A 19,305-nucleotide genomic window follows, 5' to 3' on the forward strand; every position below is an offset into this window, starting at 1 on the left:
AAACCTTCTCGCTTTACGCACACAAAAAAAAAACTTGGGCTTGTATGTTCTCCTCTCTGGTGGTGGGTGATATGAAATGTCGGCTCGGCTGTGAGTCTCTCTGTCTGTCTGTGTGTGTCCACACTCAGTCAGTCACACCTCTGGCCACCTCTCGGTTCTGTCTGCCCCATTCTATCTGTGGTGGGCTGCAGAAAAAGGGGTCCTCTCACCCTTCCAAAAAGGAGAGGGCCTAACTTCAGCGAGTTACTGCTGGGGGACAGCGTTATCTTGTGGTCAAGTTAATGTACTACTTTTATTTTTTAAAGAAATGAATCGTCTTCCTGTATTTTCTAATATGGAATGAAATCAAATGATTTGGGCAAATCATTTTCTTTTTCTAAAAGGCTGCATTTATCTGAAAGAAAGGATTCGGAATATCACTACAATAGCTCATTGCACATTTTGCAGCCTCGCAGGAGGCTTTTTCCTGTTTTTGATGAGCACAAGTCAGGTTTGTTAGCATTTTGTTTGCAGACCCTATAGTGTCTTTGTTTGTTGAGCCATTCATCACTAGTCAAGTGACACCAAAGCCCAGCTGGCACACAGAGACAATAACGTAACATCCGTACGAGTGCCCACGTCCGAAAGGTCACGCTCCAGAATCTCACGGCAATTCCATTTCCAGTTCTTTTCTCATCGTAGCTTTTGTTTTATTATCATTTTAATCATTTCTGTCAAATTGGTATCAAGTAGTAAGTCGTGTTTGAACAATCATTTCCGTTGCTGTTTTGAAGATAGTCGGGTGCTACAATTTCTGAATGAAAATGAAGAAGTTGTGGCTTTTGTTCTTAGTCAGCCCACTTGCTCAGGCTACTAAGTGAGTCAATTGTGTGAGTAGGAAGTGGGAGGCTGCATTGTAATGACAAGAAGATACATTTGAGAGTTTGGTTAATATCATAATAGCCTGCTTCTTTTATTCTCTCTCTGCGGTCGCAGAGTAGACGATGGAGCAAAATTCATGCACGGAAGATCGTCTGCAGCACGTTCTTGAACGTTGCCTCTGTGACCTGGAATTCAACACCTTTGACAAGCAACTCTGGAACGGTAAGAACCAACCACGAAAAAATCAATAACACACAGACGTAAATTAATGTTGGTTAATGGGGGGAGTCATTTTTTTTTTACACAATAATATGTGACCCCCCTGCTAATCTTACTTAATTTCATGAACAGATGTTTAATTCTGATGCACAGTCTGTACCAATAGGATGCAAACAAATAAGGATGGCACAAAAAACTCTGACATCAAAGTGAAACTTAAAAAAGAGAAATGATAAGTCGCTTGTGTGTTTTCATCCGTCTGATCAGCCGGGCTGTGCATGAATCGCTGGTGTTTGGAGGAACTGGCGATGAGAGATCCCCAAAACTTCCCCTTTCTTCTGCAGACAATTGTCAAGAAAACAAAGGAGGTAAAAATTCAAGCAGCAAACACAATTTTCCAGAATTGGCCAGCGCAATAACTGGAATGACGCTGTTTTTAACTCTTGCAGGTACTTGTACAATGTAAGTACGAACTGGTGGTGCCTCTTACGCTCCTATTTTCATCAACGCTTTTAAAAGTGAGTTCTTGCCATTCAAACAATCTCGAGATTTTTTAACACACAATTTTACATCATTGTGTTTTTTTTTCCTTATCCCGCAGACTCCTTACCTGCAACCAGATTGCGATGTATTATGGGAAGCTTACCTGCTTTTTCACAATTTCCTATCCTGGCCAGATCCTTACTGCACGGCCTGTCAACGCTTACTGAATGTAATATATAACGAACTCAGAGCACCCGGTAAAGACACGCAAAATGATTTTCAACATTATAACGATTGTAGAGGTTTCTTTCAACCACTAGAAGGCACTAGTGAGGAATGTATGTTGTTGATACATTTTGCAGAGATACAATCAATCTACTTTTGATTCAGGCATATCATTCCAAAGATTGGTGAAAACAGAGCATGGCATTTCCACCGAGAACCGACTCTCGAAAACTTTGTAAGTTTAACCTGACATATGAAGACCGAATATGCATCTTTAAAGAGATAATTGTTTTCTTTCTGTATATGGGATGGATTGGTATAGGATTGTGATTTTAGTGAGTCCAGATGAAGATATTCCCCCCGAGGTCCAATCGGTCTCCAAGCAACTGAGCGTAAGCCATCAGTCCAAACGAGACATCACCATCACTCTCATTTTGCACAGCTTTCAAGCTGCTCTTGGTACCAAAATCCACTTGCAGGGACTGCGTGATGCTTTGCAGGTAGCAACAAGCTTCTGATTATCTTTTGGGTGTGGTATTTTTTTTTCCTTAACACAAACCTTTCAATATTGGTATAGAAAAAACAGACTGTTGAGTTGGAGCAACTACTGGAGACAGTAAGTTGCTGTATGGACACAGCAGCTTCCACAGAAGACCTCAGCACTGCCAGGGAAAATCTTGTACACACTCTCCATCGGCTCAGACAAAACCTTATCCCCGGAGCTGGAGATGATTACTTGGATACTGGTAAGCACTTTCTAGAAGCTGAATTGTGAGCCCAAGCACAAATGTACAGGTTCCCAATACGCTGTCTATTGATGGGTTGCCATGGCAATGACAGAACCACTGTTGTCCATATTACAAACCACTGTGCCGTCCAAATGAAGAATTTTAATTATTTAAGGTAATACCATACCCAGGAATAAGTAAGAATAATCTGTACAGAATGAACTTTTTATAGCACAGGTGTCAAACTCAAGGTCTGTGGGCCAGATCGGGCCCGTCGCATCATTTTATGTGGCCTGCAAAAAGTAAATCATGTCTGTCAACTTCAATTATCTTTCTATCTCATTAGGGTTTGCTGAGACTTTCACGCTGCCTTTTCCTAAATGTTACACCAGCTATTGGGAAAACGACAACTTTGGTGACTGATACATTTTGAACGCCACCATGTTGATTTACCAGAATCTTATTTATTAACTCCTGTAGCTTCTTGTCCTCATATTCCAGATTTTCTCAATAATATTCTCATGAAAGAATGCTGCCAGGATTCTCCTCTGGTGTGTCTTAACAGGGATGAGGATGATTGTTATGATGTTGATATGAAAGAAGAAGTCATCCTCAAAGCCCATCGTAGCTTGGAGAACCAACCAATCTCCACGCCATCCTCCTCTTTGAGTGACTCCTTCGCTTCTAACTGCTCTGTGTCCACAAAATCAGCGTTTGTGGAAAGTGACTTCAGTGATGTCAAAGTGTATAAGAAGACCAAGAAGAAATCCAAAAGCCTTTTAGGCATGGAGCACTTCTCCTTGTTTTTCAAGAACCCACGCAGTCTTGGGACACACCTCAAACAATCTGGATCGAACCAAAATCAACTTCTGCGTACATTTTCGGTGTCCTGCCCTGAAAGCGGTGAAGATCCTCTCTTCCCGCAAAAGCATCTCTGTATCCGTAGAAGGCCAATCCTGAGCAGCAACGAAATCGATACGGCGCAGGCGGCGGCTATACTAGTGCGAGTAGTCGTATTCGGCCGGGACAGAGAAGCCGGACGACTGGCGAGGGCTTACAGCGACCTCCAGCAAAAAGAAACCAAATGTCCCCGACTCACCACAATGTGCAAATTGCAATTTTACTTTGTTCCCTCAAAAAGGACATTTACGAGAAAACACAGAGAAAGACACTCATCAAGTAAAGTTCCCTCTGCGGTGAGATCCGTTTACTTCTTACTCCTTATCACCGACATTTGGTACCCGATGTTATTAATGCCCGTCAAATCTTGTCGGCAGCCTAAAGTTATTTCCAGAGATGGCAGCACCACAGATTTAGCCCAGCTGTTGGGAAAGATGGATCCCTGGTACGATCGAAGCGTCCACAGTCTCCTCAGTCTCTCCTCGGAAGTCCTTTGTCAGGTTTGTAATTATAATTGTAACAGGCATCCAGAAAAACGGGATGCAATATTTTAAGTTTGATTTTGGGATTCCTGTGGTGCAGCCTGCTTGGAAGGAAGAAGGTGTCCCAGAGAACAATGGCAGAGAGGAGCATCTTCCCTTGATGGCTGATTTGGTTCTTTACTACTGTAGACATGCGGACCAACCTGTCCTGGTGCAACTTTACCAGGCTGAGGTTGGTAGAAAATGTCACAGAGATAGGACATTAGTAGTAGTTTTGTTATTCTTCATTTCTTTATGTCTTCACAGATGACCCTGGCCGGCGGAGAAAAGAGAAGTGAAGTATTTATTCATTCCGTAGAGCTTGGACATACGGCTGCAACCAGAGCAGTGAAGACCATGGGTGAGTCACACCGTGACATCCAGAAGCAGACGTTGGAACACTTGACAAATATTCAGGTTGTTCTTCTCGCAGGTGCTGCCAGTAAGAGGTTTGGAATTGATGAAGAGAGCCAGGCTGTGCCTTTAACACTCAGTGTCGCCTATAATAAGGTGCTAAAATGGAACCGATTATGATTCGATACGATTGAGCCGCTTTACTTTTCAAATAATTCTTTTGTGTTTGCAAGGTGGCCTGCAGTGGAAGGGGTCAATGGATCCAAGGAGAAATGCTTTGCACATCCATAAATATTCACAAAGCCTCCAGTAAAGCTGAACATTTAGGTGTGCCACATTTAATCTTTACCCAAAAAAAACAGTTTGAATGTTGGAACATATTGAAGTGAATTTCAATCCTGTCTCGAAAGAGTCTAGAAGTGAAAGTTTGTTGCTCTCCGTGACGGAAGTCACAAAGAAACACTGCCCCAAGTCTAAAAGGAACAACAGCCAGGTGAACATTTTATTGATTTTTATTTGTATTGAAAATAACACATCTCTTCCCCACTCTCTGGTAGCATTCCTCTAAATCAGAGGTGAACGTCAACAGAGTTGAGATCAGCAGCGAGAAAGGTGGGACAACCTTTGCTATGTGTCTTGATCAAGATGAGAGGAAGTTCTTGCAAAGTGTCAGCAGGTAGGAAATTAGAAACAATAATGGGAGCATCAATTAATTGTGAATTTTCGCTATTGTGCAATTAGCAGGAGGTCACTATATTACTATATACTACTTTTCAAGTAACTTTATTTTTCCTTGAGAAATGCAATTGGAAGGTGACCAGACCAAGATGTGCCCTTCTCTCCGCACTCTTGAGCCATTCGAGGCTTCTTTCCATGACAACAAATGAGTGTCTGTGTCCTTAGGCTTGAAGTGTCTTTGTGCTGTAAACCGGGAAGCAGTTCAGACTGGAAGTACAAACCTTCACCAGGCCAAGTCCAGCCTCTGCATCCATCTTACTGCTCCATGCTTTGCCTTCCCTTCATCTCTTTCTCTGCCTCGCATGCCTGAAAACACCTCAGATGAAATTGACTAACAATAAAATTATTTTTCAATTAAATTGAGATTATTCACTGATGGTGTGTTTGTACATGTAAATGTACCAGTATGTAAAATTTTAATGCATTGTGACAGGTAAACATTTGAATGCCATAATGAAACAACCAATTTTACTTCGGCATCCTCGTCTGAAGGGGTCGCTGTAGTCTTCTAAACTATTGTCTAAGTGTACAGTAAACGCATTCGAACAAGTTTAAACAATCTACAAACAGGTAGAAATAAATAGTGATCTAAATGCTCCACTTCGTGATGGAAAATGCAAAATGCGACAATTTAAGCACCGTGACAGAGAAGAGATTAAAAAAAAAGGTAATTCTTTAATGTTTTATAATGTGGAAGCAGCGTGAATGTGACGTGGACGCTCACGTATTCCACGTCTCGTTAAGCGAACTGGTGCATCCAGCCTGACAGGTGTTAGTGACGGATAAGTTCCTTATTGCTTTAAAAAGCACTCAAAAAAAAAAAAAGAAACTTGCGCTTCAGCGATTGGGTTTTTTGTTTTTTTCTCCACCCAATCCTTTTATATCATAAGCGTTTGTGTGATATGCGTATTGCACGCATACTCGGCGGACACTTCATCAGGTACACGTTTGGACAAGAAATGGAGTAAAACGATCTGTCTTGCTTTACGAAGATAATAATAATCAGTTTTGATTGACACCGTCGGAGAAGTATTCATTCAACTTTAGAAGTGAGGTTGTAGTGCAGGCTTCGAACTTTGAGGTATAGTTTTAGAAACACTTGACAGTTGGTTGCATTGTTTCTCTCTTATAATATCTTTATTTAGAGGAGAAATACGCCAAATGTGTATTAATGAGACTATGTTAGCATTTCAATTAAAATGTAAAAAAACAGCACGCAATACAGATGTATTAAAGATGTAGGAAAATATTATTTAGACCTCCATACCTAATTTTTGTATTTAAAAATATTCCGATTGTTTTCTTTTCTCAAATGATGAATTTGGGGTAAGGTGTCATTGAAACAAATAACAATGAAACATTATACACTAGTGAATCCAAATGTCACTTTTAAATTGAACTCCTGAAATATTGCTTGTGTTCCTAGTTTCTTCATGTGAAGCCAATCAAGTACTCGGGAAAGTCCACCATGAGGAAGACCAAGCAGATCAATGTCAAGCGGACCCTCGCTCTGGCGAGAGCCTTTCACTTCCTGCACTCCTGCGCCAAATCTTGCCTGCTCCCCTTCCTCACGCTTTTCTTCAGAGAACTGGGCCTGGCTCCTGAGATGGTCGGCATCATCATGGGCACCAAGCACATCATATCACTGCTGTGGCAGCCTCTCTCCAGCCTGCTGGCCAAGATGTACGACAAGAGGCGAGCGGTGATTCACGGCTCTGTGGTGTGTTCAGCCGCGGTGGCGTTAGTCCTGCTTCTTTTTCCACCTGCTCATTTGCAAACACATAACATCTGTAATGACTCAAATCTGAGAAGCACTCCATCCCCCAGAGAGCCTCAGCTAAAATTAAGCACTGATCCGACCTCCTGGTCAACAATTGCATTTCCTGCAAACAAAACAGATGTTGCAGAAGACAGAACTTCACAGCTTCCTGTGGGAAGAACAAACAATACAGAGGAACCAAAGAACTTAGTAAGGAAGAAGAAACACAAACGGGAGGCAGAGGAAGGTCAATTAGATTTTCTATCCAGCCTGAAGGTGATGGACGATCAACACCAACTGTTCTTCCTGGTACTTATCACAATGTCCATATGGGAGCTGATGGCGGCCCCTCTGGAATGGACAGCGGACGACGGCTTGCACGATTATCTGGATTTTGCCGACGCTTCCGATCGCTACAGCAGCACCGGGGTATGGCCTTTACTCGGAGCCGCGTGCGGCGTCGGAGGAGCGGGATTCCTCGTCGGCCGATTAAACTGTTCAATCCTCGGTGGCGCCTCCAAAACCGCCGTGCACTTTTTCTGCTACGCCGCTGTGTCGGCGCTGGCCTTACCCGTGGCGGCCATCCTCCCTCTTTACCTGAACAAGCAGCAAAGCAAAATCAACCGACCCCTCAAAGCCATCCGGCTGGTTCGCGGCTCCCAACGCGCCGTGCTCTGTGCCGTCACCGCCGTGTTAATGGGGGCGACCCGATCCACCGTGGACAACTTCCTTTTATGGCAGATGCGAGATCACGACAGCACCGAGATGCACATGGGGGTGTCTCTCAGCCTGGCGTTACTCTCCCACGCCGCCTTCCCTCTCCTGGCTGCCCGACTGACTCGACTGCTCGGCTCAGGAAGGGTTCTGGCGTTAGGTGCGGCCGCTCTTGGATTCCAGTGTTTGTATTATTCATTCCTGTGGGGACCTTGGGCTGTGCTACCTGCTCAGCTTCTCAGCTGTTTCAGCTGCGGAGCCTTCTGGTGGGCCGTCAAAGTGCACAGCGAGGATATCGCCACGCCGGGAACGGAGCGTAGCATAAAGAGACTCTACAATGTCTTGTCTTTAGATTTCGGGAGTGCATTAGGAAGTTTTGCCGGAGGGTTCGTAGTACGCTGGTGCGGACTGGACTGGCTCTTCAGAGGGGCGGCCGTGGTTGTGATACTGTGGTGCGTTTGCTTGCCTCTGCTCCAGTGGAACGCCCCCCGCCAGTACAGGATCAATTATTCTCGGCTTCTGGCAGCAGATGCCAGCGAGGCGAGTGATTCGGAGTCAGAGGAAGAAAAAGACTGGCTGGATAAAGCTATGGAAGATGACGGTAGCAAGAGCCCTAATTATGGAAGGACACTAAAGCCCTAATCTCAACTGCGAGATAATTAAGCAAACGCTCAAGTGTAAAGTTTCAACACAAAGTGAATCATGCAGAACAATGTCACCCGATTTGGACAAAAGAAATAATCATAAAGACATCAATCATGGAATTTATCAGGTATATTTTACTCAAAATTCCCAAATTCCACTTTGTGTATCACAGAAAACCTTTATTTGTGTCTAAATGTAACCCCTCGAGAGATGTAAACATATTTCTTTAACACCAATACTTTTTTATTACGTTGACCAAACAGGTCCGTTTTTCAGCTTACAAAAAAAAAAATCTGCTGAATATGTGAATACCAAAGCCAGAAATATTTATATATCTTTATTTCTAGATCATCCCAGAAAAAAATACCCGACTCTTAGATCTAAGTTAAGTCATGTTTACTCCCTTGCTTTTGTTATTTTATGGAGTGGAGGCATGAACTGTTGTTACACATTTACACAAGCCGCTCATCTTTCAGCAAACATCTCGCAGGACTGCACGAGAGGCGAGGAAGGCTCAATAGCGAATCCACTCCATAAAAATGCAAATAGAGGACGTGTGCACAAGGCGAGGTTGGGCTTCTGTGGTATCCTCTCCTGTCCTGTCACACCCACTTGGCACCTAATCTGTTTAACTCCCGCTAATGTTGAAATGAGGTGACTTTTCTCAATATGTATTCTTTTGAAAGGTCTGGACAGTATTTGCGTTCAACAGTAAATTGCATTATTCAAATTCAAATCTTTTCTTTACTACAAATGAACTCTCCGAGGATATCAATCGATGCAGACAGCTTTTACTGAACATATGGCCAAACCCCCCTCGAGAGCCTAATTTGTGAAATCAACTCATCCATATTATGTTGTTTACCAGCGGAAGTCAATCAGGTAATTCTGATGAGAGAGCCGCCCCCATTGAGCTAATGCCGTTGTGGTTAGAGCTCAGTTGACTATTAAAACAGCAGGTGTCTCACCATTCTTGTCTCTTTTTTTTTTCTCCTCGCCAAAGTGAATGTTTGAATGTTGATCACATTCACCAAGGCACCTGTTTGCGCACTATTATTTAGATGAGGCCTTTTCTAAATATCAGATGTACTCATCTCCTTTTAAAAAATGAAATTATTTTTCTTTCATGAACTGGAATAATGTATTCCCAAATTGATATGCTCTTTATTTCATAGCACTTATCTCGGCTCTTCTGCTTCCAGTACGCTACTTGGATTTATTTTATTTATTGTCCATATTTACTTTTTTCTTGTGAATTTATCTTTTGAGATATTTCATTTTGCTAAATCTTGCCCTTAGTTCATAAATATGACTCGATCTATATTGTTATAATAAAAACCTGATGTGCTAGAGATAAATCAAGGCAGATTAATTCACTATATATATATTTTTTTAAATGTTTTATAGAAGGTTCAGTCCCCAATGAAGACCTAAGTGCCACCTCTGGATAATCTATCACTGAATTATCCTGTTCAAGTCATAAAATATTAGTTTTAATTCATTGATAGTTGCTATACATATCCTACTGGTCTCCTGTCATTACATGCATTTGTCAGTAGGGGGCGTTGCGGAGTGTTGCTCAGCAGCCTGTGGTCCTGTCAGCTCCGTCAGTGTTAGCTGGTTCAGCATCCACGCTCAGCACTCTCTGTGTTCCCTCTGGTGAAACAGCAGTGCCTCATAAGATCCTCCCTCATAGGACTGTTGGAGAGGAACATGGAATAATTGACATCTTCTGAGCGAGACGACTTTTTGGACCAGGCACAAATGGATGAAGCAAATGAGAAATCTGGTGAGCTTCTGCTTCTTTGGGAAAAAAAAACAAAAAAGAAAACCTTTTTAATGCTCGTTCTGTGTGTCGTGGTCAAAACAAGACATTTTTAAACATGATCATTTGGAGTGCACATCACAACTCATGCAGGTTCTTAAAAGTCTTTTCATGCCCATTTAGAAAATTGTTTTATTCTGACTTTTTCCAGCCCCCAAAAAAATCAAGCATCAAAGGTCCTCATGTTATTATTTGTTTCGTATACCACATATCATATTGATAATTATGATTTGTTTATTTTGTGACCATAATGTAGAAATTATTGACTATATTTGGATTTGGTGTTGACACTTAATGTGTGGCATAGCCAGTTCTATTTTTTTTTAAACAACCAAAGACCTTTATTAGATTCCATTTGTTGTCCAGTATCATCTGTCTTGCATAAATCCACTATTCATTATAATAATGCATTATCACTCTATCAAATAACACCTGCACGCAAGGTGACATTTTTTCATCCAGATAATCCAAATGCATTTGAGAGATGAAAATGATTAAAAGTGACAGGCTGAGCAACACCAGGACAAAGTTGTAGATTGGTGAAATCATTCCAGAAAAAGGATAGAACCAAAAGGAGCAATTCTACATGACTTTACTAGTCCAATTCCCAAACTGGTCATTGAATTTTTTTTGTCCTTTGAATGAATTAAATTGTGGAAGCACCACATGAATGTTCTGGTGGGTTGTAGAGCTGTGGCATCAACCGTGACTCACTGCCTGAGATTGTGAATGTCTTTTCAGCCAAGCACAGGTAATTAAAAGTAAATCTCAGCTCTACTGGGTGACTCATCGCTACTGGTGAGCAGTAGAGGAGGCATGTTGAGGGGGGGGGGGTTGTTATTGCAGTTAATCAGTGTCACCGAAATGATGGCTTCAATTAACATATGAACTGTAACCTGGAGGATCCGTGCATAAAAGACTTTTATTTGTCTATTATATTATAAATATACTATCATCTTCCTTCATTTGTCAGAAATCAGCCCATACACTCAATATAGACAATGTTAGAGCCAATAAAAAAAAAAAAGCTATTAAAAAATTAGGCTCATTGAAAACTCTCAATTGTTCTCTAAAATTGTCCATGTTAGAATAAATGGTGGTTTGGCAACATGTGCCTTGCAACTGCTATATTGTTTAGGTAGGCTAGCAATTTCCATGCTACAAAGAGCTAATTGACTTAATAGCAGTTTGCAGCCAGAGTGCAATTAGTGGAGACTTCAGCATAAACACCGGCCGTTTCATTACAAACATGATTACAGTTCATTTATTTCTTTAAATTGGACGTATTGTGGAAAAAAAATGAATTTTTAATGGCTAGTATTCAAATAGTTGGGTCTCAGGAGTGCCAAGTCACTCTGTTTAATATTAAAATAAACAACCAAGTAAGGCTTATTTGCATATTTCTGGAAATGTGTCTAAGCAAGCTGTTCTTCACTGATGCTATTTTAAATAAAACTCGGCCATTATTTGATAGCTAGACACCACTGGTGTCAAACCTGCAGCCCGGGGGCCATTTGCGTTCAGAAGGATGATATTTTGCGGTCCCCTGCTTGAGGTCAAGTTTAATATTACTTTGTGCAGCCTCGTTTTTTTTTTTCGCCCGTTTTTTTGGGGTACTTTTGGGCTACCATAGCTCGGGCACATGAGACCTTTCAGCAAAACATATCTCTAAAGTGCCACCAAATAGAGAAATAATAATTGTCTTATACTTTCCACCCCTGGTTGTCATGGTAACAAAATCAACTCGTCTAGTTTTTTTTCTTTTGAGTGTGATTTTTCGACATCATGCAAAATATTTAAAAATGAATCTACGAGCGTGATAGTCTTGTTGCTCTTTCATCAGAAGATGTCATCTCCATGGCCGATTCATCGGTCACACTGGAGGACATCGAAGGGGAGCTGCTCAAAATCGAGCGACTACGAAACGTCCTCGTGCGAAGAGAATCAGAGCTGAGATACATGTAAGATGTATTATCGAATTATATTTTGATCAATAAACATGGTTGTGTTTTGATCGTAAGCAATATGGTGAACGAGTGCTTAGCAGGCTTGAGATTTCTGAAACAGTCCCTCAGGAGAATCGGAGTTTTACTTTTAATGATTTCATCAACTTTCTGCCAAGACCCTGTTCTGTTATTTGCAATGCTGTAGGAAATATCCTGAACAAGGCTAGACCACATTATAATAATTTAGAAGGTCACATTTTGTAATGGAATGTTTTTGTTTTTTTCTCGATACAGGATGGATGACATCCAGTTGTGTAATGAAATTACAAGGATGAAACGAGAGCTGCAAAAACTGGTTTCCATTCCAGGTACATTTAAAAACAGCAGGTTGTTTCCTTTGAATGCAAGTGTGAAAAAAAATGATTACATATGTATTCGGATGACAACAAAATAGCGATAGGTGAATTTTTCAGGCTAATTAATCTTCATTTTTAAATGCAATGCTGGCTGATGATTTCCACCCCCATTAAGTTTGTATGACTTCTCGAGCTATGAGGAAAGGTTGCTGTGGCAACTAAAAAGATCAGTACAGACCACAGTAGTGTTTAAAGTGAGAAAGAAAGAAAGAAAGAAAGAAAGAAAGAAAGAAAGAAAGAAAGAAAGAAAGAAAGAAAGAAAGAAAGAAAGAAAGAAAGAAAGAAAGAAAGAAAGAAAGAAAGAAAAACAAAAGAACAAGATCGCTTGAACGTATTCATCTTCATCCTCAAAAATTAGATCAATAAAACAAGCTTGGCTGTATATTTGAGGCGGCTTCAGCCAATCAACATATTAATGAGACATCTGTGAAGTGAAAGGGAAAAATATTCAAATTAATTTATGAAAATTATTTATTAAAATGAAAAATAAAGAAAATCTTTTATATTGACTACTATTTAATTTGTTTTGGTGTATTAACAGATAGAAAACATTATACTTCAATAACCTTTGCAGAATATCTATTTAATGAATAAACCAAAATGGAAAATGGGACGCGTGATGTTCTTAAATGTCAGCATCAACTTGAAAATATATTCTATAAAATGTGCCTTATGTGTACACGCGTGACTGCTAAACAGACCAAGACAAGTCCAAGGAGAATCGGACACGGGAGGAGGAGCTTCTGCAGCAGATCAGCAAGTTGGTGGAGACCAGAGACTTCCTTGTAGATGATGTGGAATTCGAGCGGCTCAGGTTGATATCAAATTGTTACATCATCTTTCCGCTTCAAGGATCAAAAACAAATGTTCTTCACAGAGAAAGAGAAGAAGACATAGAAATGGCGGCATTCTTACAGCCCAAGTTTCAAAATATTTTGGGAAGAAAAGGTGAGCATCTCATTCACTAACATCTCAGTGTCTTAAATTAGATGGCAATTTTTTTACAACTATGCCTCCTTTTCAAATTAGGTTCTCTGCAAGACCAGAAGATGGTGCCCAAATCTTCTCACCCACCAACATCTTTCATCACTAAAACTGGACTAACGCTACTGAAAGACTGCTGTGGCGTCACATGCTCCATCATGTAACACATTTGTGAGCATCTTTGGACTTTGTTGTATTCAATTGACATTTGGCATAAATATATGAATGTTTCATCACAAGCATGCTATTGCATCTGCTTCTAAGTATTGTCAGTGTTCACTACATGGTGAGAAGATGTTCTCACTCCTCAAGTAGGTGCAAACACTGAAGTCATAGATGACTCATACAGTGGGTGGTCTTTATGTGAAATGACTTGAGAAACATTATTTTCATTTTATCCTGTGACAGAAATAAAAAAAAACATTTCAGCATTGTTCACATGGCAACAAACTATGAACGTTTTTTTTTTTTTTTTTCTGGTCTCTTCTTCTGGTTATCTGACTTCAATCCTTGGCAGGCATTTGAAGGCCATCCCACGAGGTTGCAGATGAACAGAGCCGTGCACAGCCAGCAGTCCCCACTGTATTTAATCTGAAAGACTAATTAGTGGGCTGCATAGTGTGAATATATAGACACGTCAACCCACTCTAATTGGATGTTAGTGGGGAAAAGCGGCTTGTCTTGCTGAGTTGGCTGAGACGTAAAAGACTCCCTGGAAATGTGACAATTAAATATTTTTCCTTAACAGCTTTAACTCTATAGCGTGATGAATCCTTTAGTCTTGAAGGTGTCAAATCCCAAACCAATCATTTAAGGCTCCATTTTTATCCAGTAACATGGTTGGCCTTTGTAACATATTCATCATAATCTGCATCAAAACTACAACAAGCAGTTATAGTCAAAAACCAAACACCATTGCTTCTGATAATGTCAATAAAAAACGTATATACAGCATTTATGTCTTCAGTCTCCATGGTAGCAGCAGTTATTTCCTCTCTGGGCATAAATCGGCAGTATTCGTGTAGTACTAAAAACAGCCCGAGTGTGGCGCGCTTTTACCGGGAGGTCTAAGAGATGATTCGATGACGCTATCCCTTTAATTGGTGACGCAGCTCAACCGGTGGCCCACTTTGTGCTGCAAGCAGGCGGGGTGCTGCAACGAGCTCGGCCGCCTGGTGCGTACGGCTCGTCCCGGTTCGTCGTTGCGCGCGATGGAGTTTTTACTCGGGAACCCGTACAGCACGCCAGTCGGACAGCGAATCGGTAAGCTTGTTTTCCAGTCACTCATGCATGGTTTCAATGGAACCACCAAATGTTGACAACGCCCGGCATCTCTCTTAATCATTTTACGCGAACATTTACAATTATTCTGTTTTTAAATGCAAACACTAGATACCGTGCACTTGTGGTGTATAAAAAAAACATGCCTTCAATAATAAATAAGGCTTTATTGAAACGAATAGGTAATGCTTGATTGACGTGTTTGCTAGCCAATGGGGAGAAAGAGGCGGGATCAAAAACGTGCCAAGTTAGAAATGGATTGGTCGGTACGGGGTTGATTTCCTGCTGACCTCAATCAGATGCAAATTGTCAAGCGTTTGCGTTGACTCATGCAAATACAGTGCGTCATTTTTAAAAAAATATGTTAACATAATTATCTCTTTTACGTTTTGGGAAGTATTACTGGTCTGGAAGTTTTTTTTCCAATAACCTGAAGACGATTGAAAATGTATTTATTGTTATGTATATTACTGCACATGTTTTTTTTTTTATTATGTTTATATTTTCCATTTGTTCTAGTGTTGAACGACCTCAGATGATTTCTGTTTTTAGATATTTTTTAAATTTTGCTTACCCTGCATTATTTCAACACTCGAGCATGTTTCAGCTCTTGTGTGAACTTTGTTGATGGTCTAAAAAAGTTCTAAGACAAAGGTAACTCATTCCAGTATTTAAAAAATGATTGGAATTAAATGAAAATGTCTCTTATGTGTATCAAATAAACAAGCACTTTTTTTAAATAATTTTTTGTAGATTTTTTTACAGTGAAATTATATTTTATTACCTCTAATTTAAAATGTTCAATTCAATAGAATACACATTTACAACACACATCTGTCTGTTTTTTTTTTTCTCTGACACAGAGATTGCTACCAGTTCAAGCTTGCCGTCAGAAGACTGGTCTATCAACATGGAGATCTGCGACATGGTTAACGGCTCTGAGGAAGGGTGTGTTTGTTTTTCAGAATGCACACGTGTGTGTGTTATAATCAACAAGCTCAGGGTTGCATGTATCTGAAAGGTCAACATTCTCTAATTCCAGACCAAAAGATGCAGTCAGAGCCATAAAGAAAAGAATCGTGGGGAACAAGAACTTTAAGGAAGTCATGCTGGCACTCACCGTGAGTGTCTCGACACACCTCCGCCCTTGTTATTGTAGTTATTGTCATGTGTAATGAGATATATGACACTTTTTTTTTTCTTTGTTCAAGGTGCTGGAAACCTGTGTGAAAAACTGCGGCTACAGGTTTCACATTCTAGTAACGACGAGGGATTTTATCGAAGGGGTTCTAGTTCGTTCAATCATCCCGAGAAACAACCCTCCTCTGATCGTACACGACAGAGTACTCGGCATTATACAGGTCAGCCTGGGCCGTGTGGGAAAAAATAAAAAATAATCATCTGTGGTCACATTCCATGAAATCTTGTATTGTTTTTATGTTCGTCATCTTTTTAAGGCGTGGGCAGACGCATTCCGTAGCTCGCCGGACCTGACTGGTGTGGTGTCGGTGTATGAAGACCTGCGCAGGAAAGGCCTTGAGTTCCCGACGACGGAATTGGAAGGCTACCCATCAGCCCATGCCCCCAAAAGGGTACAACCACGAGTAACTCTTCAACACATAACGCTACCTTTCATCTTTGGTCATTCTTTTCTTTTCGGGTGCTTTCTGTGCCTCGCTTAGCAGACCTCGTCTCAAAACGGGCCTGCTGTTGCTACTGTCCCCGCTGCGCTGCTGTCCTCCAAATCTTTAATCCCACCCCAGACCCTTGAACTAAAACAGACGCTAGACGCAAGTGATGCCTTCACTCCTAACCAGGTGATGCACTTTGGAGCACTTAAAGGGAGATTTTACGACTTTTTTTTAAACCTTCCCCCCCTTTTTGTGTTTCAAGCCCAATAATGAATTGCTTTTAGGTAAACTTTTAATCATTAATGATCCAGGTGGGAGCACTAAAGGCAGAGTTGGGGGTGGTGCGGAACAACCTCACAATGATGTCCGATATGATGAGTCAGCTGGATCCTGTCACTGTAAAACAAGCTGCCATGGAGTTGCTGGAGGTACAAAAAAAAAAAAGACACTTCATGGTATAATTGACCTTGGGACACCATATTGCTTTTATTTTATTCTTTCTATCTTTTGTCGTTGCCCTTACCTGATCTCGCGCGTTATGCATGTGCTACATCTGCACCATCACGACCCCCCCCCACCCACACATTGTTTTTTTTGGGGATTGTGTCATTAGCAGTTATACACTGTATGTAAGGAAATGCAAGACAGGATAGTGAAGATTGTCCCCAGGCTAAGTGAGGAGAAACTGATTGAAGAGTTGCTAGCAACCAATGACGAGATGAACACCGCTTTCTCGCGCTATCACAGGTAAATCGCATTTGGTTTTTTTAATCGTATTTAAAAATTCACCTATTACCTTTTGCTACTGTTGTTTTTTTTGTTGTTGCTTTTTTTAGGTTTGAAAGTCAATTAACAAATGGTCCGGACGTAACACAACAGGTTGGTAAGCTTGTCTCTAGACTTTTTTATTTAAAATGTTGACAGTTTATATCTCATCCTTTTTTCATTTGCAGAGACCTACTTATGTAAACTTAACTGACCTCAATGTGAGCGAATCAGCGGCTGCATCAGTTTCCAACGGAGACGTATTCAGCCCATCAAAAGGGAACTCGTTGTCCACCCAGATGGCGGCGCTTAGTAAGTTCTGACTTTTTGTTTTTTTTAAGTATTTGAAGCTGAATTCAAAACCTTTCTGCTGTTTTTTAAACAGACACAAGGGAAGAAGATGCAGTTGATGCGTTTTTACTGAAAAGAAATAGCTCAACGCAAAGAGGAAGGTAGAGAAAATACCATATGAACAATAATATACTTTTTGGAAGTAAGTGCGGCAGCTGAAGTTGAGGTGAATTTGGTTTCAGCGAGCGTACAGACGTTGGACTGGATGGCCTTGCACAAGCTCAGGAAAACACCATGCAAAATGCTAAAGCGGTAAGTCAAGTTTTTATTGAAGGTTTTTTGCATTCGCTAGAAAGTGGCTAATCCAACTCAAATTGCAAACTTTCTAGGAATATTAGTGGTCAGGAAATAGATAGAAATCACTTACTTGATGCTATTCTGAAATGATTCTCTATCTGTGCAACAAAGGATCACAGCCCAGCCTCCTCCCAAAGCTCCTCACCAAAGTTAGACTGGATGATTAAAAGGGGAATGGTGGGTCCATGTCCAAAGTGTGCCTCATTCACATTTTTTTAGGTTTTGTTGTAGTGGTAGTTGTTGTCATTGTCATGAGGTTGCAGTTTACTTTTCTTTTGGTTAGTGGTTTAGTTTTTTTTCAGCCCCCGAAAATATTTGTTTTGCATGCTATTTAAAGTGTCAAAGATTTAGATGATTGTTGGATTTTGTTGTGGGTGCGCAAGGAGCATGGAAAGGTTTGCTTTGGCCTGTCTTGTTTCATTGTCTTAGAATTTTTCTTCTCTTTGTGTCATGTTGGGATATTTATTTTGTAGGCTTTTTTTCTTTTTTTTTTTTTTTTTGGAGTGGGGTGAAACACTGTCATTATTGCGTTTGATATATTTTTCTGTTTTCTTAGATTCCCGTCAAGCAGTCCAACGTCATGGAGGATATTGAGAAATGGCTGGAGTTGGATGATGATGTGGTGAGCAGGAAGATTAATGATTCAGATTCAATCGAAGGTTTTTGTACTTTTGTAGGCAGAGTTGCATCGTAGCAACTTTCGATAACATGATGTCTTTTCTGTTTGTGGTACAGTACGATGACTTTGAGGACTCTGATGGTGTCACAAGTGAAGGTGAGCAATCTTACAGCTGTAAGACTTGTTTTTCTAGACAAAAACTAGTTTTAATAGTGGTTGTTTTCTTCGGAAGAATTTGACAGGTTCTTGGCACAAAGAGCAAAAGCGGCTGAGCGATTACCTTCAGTGCGACAGTCTTCTCAGGACGCCAACCACTCCGAATCCTGAGCTGCAATTCAAGCAGCCACACACGCGCGTAACTCTCATAAAGTCCCTTGGCCATAAGGGACAGATGGAGATGTCATTTGGTTTTATCTATCAGAGGCACATTGGGCATGGAGGATTGCAATTTGTATTTACTTTTTGTGCTTTACTGGGATTTTTAACTGGTAATAAGTGAATGAAGGCCAGAGGATTTTACTCGATGGAATTAAGTGGTGATAATGCAAACATTTGCACAATTTCTATGGTTACATTCCTATTATTGAAGGAAACGTGGAATATTGTTACTAAAACAACTTTTGCAATATAGATAACTTTATTGCTATGAACTCTTATTATTTGTGGCATCTCATGATGAGTTACAGATAATGTCTCGGTCAAAGTAGCAAACACTGCTAACTTATATATATAAAACAAATGTTCAGCAATTTCTCATCTGAAGATTTTGAAGCTTCTTTTAATGTTAATACCTGTATTGATATTGGATGTAAAGGAAAAGTACTTTAGTTTTTTTTTTTTTTTACTTGCATATTCCTTTGTCAAAATGTTTTATGTTTAAATGCAGAGTGCAATTAAATAACCAAACTACCAAGAGTACTAAGTTTTTGTCGGCCACTTCTGTTTTTCAGCGTTTTGACAGGTGTTTATATACAAACACTGTAAGCACCACTCTACTATTGTGTTAAGAACGAAAAATGGCGCAGACTTTCATAATAATTATT

General features: G+C 40.5%; 4 protein-coding genes across 11 annotated transcripts; all 4 read left to right on the forward strand.

Annotated features, from left to right (window-relative positions):
- Positions 1-951: 951 nt before the first annotated feature.
- LOC147044597 (phosphoinositide 3-kinase regulatory subunit 5-like) lies at positions 952-5,355 on the forward strand. 2 transcript variants are annotated; one of them, XM_085934126.1, is made up of 17 exons: positions 952-1,083; positions 1,348-1,448; positions 1,530-1,598; positions 1,682-1,820; positions 1,954-2,023; positions 2,111-2,288; positions 2,366-2,534; positions 2,863-2,931; positions 3,018-3,712; positions 3,794-3,916; positions 3,999-4,130; positions 4,205-4,298; positions 4,371-4,447; positions 4,525-4,618; positions 4,702-4,784; positions 4,849-4,967; positions 5,195-5,355. In XM_085934126.1, exons 1-17 carry the CDS (start codon positions 984-986, stop codon positions 5,337-5,339), a joined length of 2,457 nt encoding a protein of 818 aa, XP_085790252.1. In that variant the 5' UTR covers positions 952-983; the 3' UTR covers positions 5,340-5,355. The 2 variants fall into 2 exon arrangements, 1 of the variants encoding a protein (XP_085790252.1); XR_015068511.1 differs by lacking the exon at positions 4,702-4,784 and having other exon boundaries at positions 5,195-5,221.
- Positions 5,356-5,555: 200 nt separating this feature from the next.
- On the forward strand, positions 5,556-9,477 carry mfsd6l (major facilitator superfamily domain containing 6-like). Of its 3 annotated transcripts, none has more exons than XM_085934748.1 (2): positions 5,556-5,696; positions 6,456-9,477. In XM_085934748.1, exons 1-2 carry the CDS (start codon positions 5,622-5,624, stop codon positions 8,142-8,144), a joined length of 1,764 nt encoding a protein of 587 aa, XP_085790874.1. In that variant the 5' UTR covers positions 5,556-5,621; the 3' UTR covers positions 8,145-9,477. The 3 variants fall into 3 exon arrangements, with proteins under 3 accessions (XP_085790874.1, XP_085790876.1, XP_085790875.1); XM_085934750.1 differs by lacking the exon at positions 5,556-5,696 and adding an exon at positions 5,755-5,969; XM_085934749.1 differs by lacking the exon at positions 5,556-5,696 and adding an exon at positions 5,964-6,110.
- Positions 9,478-9,801: 324 nt separating this feature from the next.
- LOC147044599 (bMERB domain-containing protein 1) lies at positions 9,802-13,482 on the forward strand. Of its 2 annotated transcripts, none has more exons than XM_085934751.1 (6): positions 9,802-9,936; positions 11,816-11,933; positions 12,213-12,286; positions 13,034-13,148; positions 13,212-13,282; positions 13,364-13,482. In XM_085934751.1, the coding sequence occupies exons 1-6, from the start codon at positions 9,912-9,914 to the stop codon at positions 13,480-13,482; spliced, it is 522 nt and encodes a 173-aa protein (XP_085790877.1). In that variant the 5' UTR covers positions 9,802-9,911. The 2 variants fall into 2 exon arrangements, with proteins under 2 accessions (XP_085790877.1, XP_085790878.1); XM_085934752.1 differs by having other exon boundaries at positions 9,912-9,936; positions 11,819-11,933.
- A 951-nt stretch (positions 13,483-14,433) lies between these two features.
- On the forward strand, positions 14,434-19,170 carry tom1 (target of myb1 membrane trafficking protein). Of its 4 annotated transcripts, none has more exons than XM_085934782.1 (16): positions 14,434-14,581; positions 15,463-15,547; positions 15,642-15,720; positions 15,811-15,960; positions 16,057-16,191; positions 16,282-16,416; positions 16,542-16,658; positions 16,844-16,977; positions 17,067-17,109; positions 17,184-17,307; positions 17,381-17,447; positions 17,529-17,598; positions 17,755-17,820; positions 18,200-18,265; positions 18,379-18,418; positions 18,495-19,170. In XM_085934782.1, the coding sequence occupies exons 1-16, from the start codon at positions 14,530-14,532 to the stop codon at positions 18,587-18,589; spliced, it is 1,458 nt and encodes a 485-aa protein (XP_085790908.1). In that variant the 5' UTR covers positions 14,434-14,529; the 3' UTR covers positions 18,590-19,170. The 4 variants fall into 4 exon arrangements, with proteins under 4 accessions (XP_085790908.1, XP_085790909.1, XP_085790910.1 ...); XM_085934783.1 differs by having other exon boundaries at positions 16,285-16,416; XM_085934784.1 differs by lacking the exon at positions 17,755-17,820.
- The last annotated feature ends 135 nt before the right edge of the window (positions 19,171-19,305 follow it).

The sequence above is a fragment of the Syngnathus leptorhynchus genome, chromosome 16 (genome assembly GCF_054491065.1).
Source record: "Syngnathus leptorhynchus isolate UIUO chromosome 16, UIUO_Slep, whole genome shotgun sequence".
Classification (NCBI taxonomy): domain Eukaryota; kingdom Metazoa; phylum Chordata; class Actinopteri; order Syngnathiformes; family Syngnathidae; genus Syngnathus; species Syngnathus leptorhynchus.

Bases quoted from the DNA above. Each gene is read 5' to 3' on its own strand.
- LOC147044597 (XM_085934126.1), top strand. From the start codon at position 984: ATGGAGCAAAATTCATGCACGGAAGATCGTCTGCAGCACGTTCTTGAA. The intron at 2,535-2,862 runs GTAAGCACTTTC...CTATCTCATTAG, and splicing joins AGATGATTACTTGGATACTG to GGTTTGCTGAGACTTTCACG. The intron at 4,448-4,524 runs GTGCTAAAATGG...TGTGTTTGCAAG, and splicing joins TCAGTGTCGCCTATAATAAG to GTGGCCTGCAGTGGAAGGGG.
- mfsd6l (XM_085934748.1), top strand. From the start codon at position 5,622: ATGCTCCACTTCGTGATGGAAAATGCAAAATGCGACAATTTAAGCACC. The intron at 5,697-6,455 runs GTAATTCTTTAA...TTGTGTTCCTAG, and splicing joins AGAAGAGATTAAAAAAAAAG to TTTCTTCATGTGAAGCCAAT.
- LOC147044599 (XM_085934751.1), top strand. From the start codon at position 9,912: ATGGATGAAGCAAATGAGAAATCTG. The intron at 9,937-11,815 runs GTGAGCTTCTGC...CTCTTTCATCAG, and splicing joins TGAAGCAAATGAGAAATCTG to AAGATGTCATCTCCATGGCC. The intron at 12,287-13,033 runs GTACATTTAAAA...ACTGCTAAACAG, and splicing joins AAAACTGGTTTCCATTCCAG to ACCAAGACAAGTCCAAGGAG.
- tom1 (XM_085934782.1), top strand. From the start codon at position 14,530: ATGGAGTTTTTACTCGGGAACCCGTACAGCACGCCAGTCGGACAGCGA. The intron at 16,417-16,541 runs GTGATGCACTTT...TTAATGATCCAG, and splicing joins ATGCCTTCACTCCTAACCAG to GTGGGAGCACTAAAGGCAGA. The intron at 17,110-17,183 runs GTTGGTAAGCTT...TTTCATTTGCAG, and splicing joins GTCCGGACGTAACACAACAG to AGACCTACTTATGTAAACTT.